Source organism: Hipposideros armiger, unplaced genomic scaffold (assembly GCF_001890085.2).
Source record: "Hipposideros armiger isolate ML-2016 unplaced genomic scaffold, ASM189008v1 scaffold_149, whole genome shotgun sequence".
In the NCBI taxonomy this organism is placed as follows: domain Eukaryota; kingdom Metazoa; phylum Chordata; class Mammalia; order Chiroptera; family Hipposideridae; genus Hipposideros; species Hipposideros armiger.
The window spans coordinates 1864501-1867055 of NW_017731499.1; the positions used below are offsets into that span (position 1 = coordinate 1864501).

The window sequence follows — 2555 nt, forward strand, 5'->3', positions numbered from 1 at the left end:
CGAAGGATGACATTCATATTCCTGGCAAGTTACAATGCTCTCCTTCTAGCGTTTCACAACCACCCTGATCAATTAACAAAGCATGTTTTGTTTGGAGAATGAATGAGGGACGGCTTTCCTCTGTGCATTTTATTAAAACTTGAAAGCTATGGCTGGCGGCCAGCGATGACGCCTATTGGGTTCCAACAGTCTAATGTTGAAATCTGACTTGCAACTCAGCGTTGGTCATCTTGACATCGCGGGATGTTCAATAAGTCTGAAGTTTTTATCAGGAAGGATTTTCTACCGTTAGGGAGCAACTAAAGGTTTTTTGTAACAACGGCTGGGACACAACAGGAGACCTTTCTGCACACCGTAAGAGTTGATAAATAGTTCACCGAGTGTGAACCAAAGACTTTATTTTTTAAAAGCAGATAAACACCCACGTATGATGTAGTTTCCATATTTGTTGCAAAAATAATTACTGAAACTTTCAAAAACATCAAATGAACAAACTGAATCAATGGTTATGACTATAATTTTTAGCCAATATACAGATTTTTCTTGAAGGTCTAGGCTTGATTTTTTTACAGAATATTATTCACATGCATTCCCAGTGCCTATTTATTATCAAAACGGGGACCCTTGAAAGTTGAGTCTGGCTTTGTCTTATTTCAAAGATGACACAGCAGCGAACCGGGAACGCTTGCTTGCTGCCTGAGTCCTAGAAGAAATCATGTCTTCTGATGTTATACAACGAAGTATATTTCCGAAAAATAAAGTCAAACTTTAGATTCCTTTGAAGTCGTTCAGGTCCCCAAGCTTCTTAGCACTGTGGTACCTGGATGTGCTCCCATAAGTTTTTGTCTTTCCAAACACACTTACCAGGAACTCAAAAGGGGCCCCATTTTCGGAGTTCCATTATAGAGGTTTTTAAGAACCACACTAAAACCGAGTAAAGGCAATGGATGCAATTATCCATTACTTTTTCTGGTAAGTAAAAAAAGAATATGTGAGTGCCCTAGCAAATGGGAAAATGATACCAACTGTACGTTAAGGAAAATGGTTCTATAAAACCCTCTTTTCAAAACTATGTTCAAAGGTGTTGAAGACCAAACGGAGGTCATAAAAACTGCTAACACAAAAAATAATTCCTCTACAAGAAGAAAGCTTCTCATGGAAAGTGGCTGAGGATCGGATACAAACAACCGAGGGAAGGCAGATCCGTAAGATCCAGCTCTGTTTCTAGCATGCATTCATGACCTCATGGATACGGGTCTGGTGGGTGTGAATAGCCCCTGCATGTACTTAAAAACAGAATAAGAAATTAAAGTGAATTTGTGTGTGCTAATGAAAAGCCTGTAGTTACAGAATCGGAGAGCCAAGGCGTTAAGTTCGTAAGGCAAGATTTTTGTCATCGGAAGTGGAAACCGATGGACACGAGGTGGGAGGCACTAAAGGCTGGTTCAGCCTCATTCAGGCCAGAAGAGTCTCAAAAAGAAGGCAACCTGTGGCCTCTCAGTTGGAGCCACCACCGGACGGGCGCACGGACGCAAGGAAAGAAGCCGGCAAGGCAAATCACCAGAAGTTATTCAGACAGGGCAACGATCACAGTTAGGTGGGATGGCTATCACAGATAGGTGGGAAACCCTTCACCCAGCATTCAAGGTCAATGTCTCTGCATGTCCTGCGCACGACTCCAGGCAGCAATTCCTGGGGTTTGGAAGTATGTTTCTTTTGCGATATTTCCCGCCCCCCCACCCCAAAGAAGACACGAAGGAGGAGACCCTGGAGATGAGACCACCAAGGTGGAAGCTCCGCCAAGGGTGAGGCTGGGTGAGAGTCAGAAAGGACTTGCTGTCACACACGGCTCCCTCCAGGTCTGGCTGAGTCCTACAAACGCTTGTAGGTGCCCAAGAGAGCTTTGCAGTTGGGGCAGTAATGGTCCACGTCCTGCAGAGCGTCCACGCAGAACGGGATGAAGCAGCAGCCCGCTATGCACCTAGGAGAACAAACAACAGCCACATAAGGAGCATGTTACCAACTGAAAGAGTTTGGACGGTGGCCACAAAAAGGTACGTCAGACGTCCTAACCCCCTGGGACTTTATTTGGAAAAAGGGTCTCAAGATGGGTCATCCTGGACCGGCTGAGAGGCTCAGTTGGTTAAGAGTTGGCTTGGGAGTGCTGGCTCTGAGCAGCAGGGCCGCCGGTTTGGTTTCCACGTGGGCCAGTGACACTGCGCCCTCTACAGCTAAGATGGTGAACAACAGCTCGACCTGGAGCTGGGCTGCTGTGGCCAGCGATGGCGTAGGCTGCAACCCCTGCTGCAGTGGGCTCCCATAAGCTACCATGTGTGGCTGGTAGCCAGCGTGAGACGCTGTGAGCGGCCGTCCAGAGGCTGGCAACTGATCTGCCTCAGCCAGGAAGAGCACAATGATAATATCAACATGGGCCGGTGAAGTGTGGTCCTCCACAGCTAGACTGAGGAACAAAAGGACAGCAACTTGTCTGTTCCCCTTCCCCGATCCCCCAACACTGTTCCCTTCCCCCAATTCCCCCAATAAAATCTTAAAAA

General features: G+C 46.7%; 1 protein-coding gene across 4 annotated transcripts in view; it reads right to left on the reverse strand.

Moving 5' to 3' along the window:
- Positions 1-355: 355 nt before the first annotated feature.
- Positions 356-2555, reverse strand: part of LITAF (lipopolysaccharide induced TNF factor) — a 132554-nt gene continuing 130354 nt past the window's right edge. For all 4 annotated transcript variants that reach the window (XM_019650923.1, XM_019650922.1, XM_019650921.1 and 1 more), the window contains one exon: positions 356-1981. In XM_019650923.1, coding sequence (XP_019506468.1) covers positions 1873-1981 — 109 coding nt within the window. In that variant the 3' untranslated portion in view covers positions 356-1872. The remainder of the gene's footprint in view (positions 1982-2555) is intronic.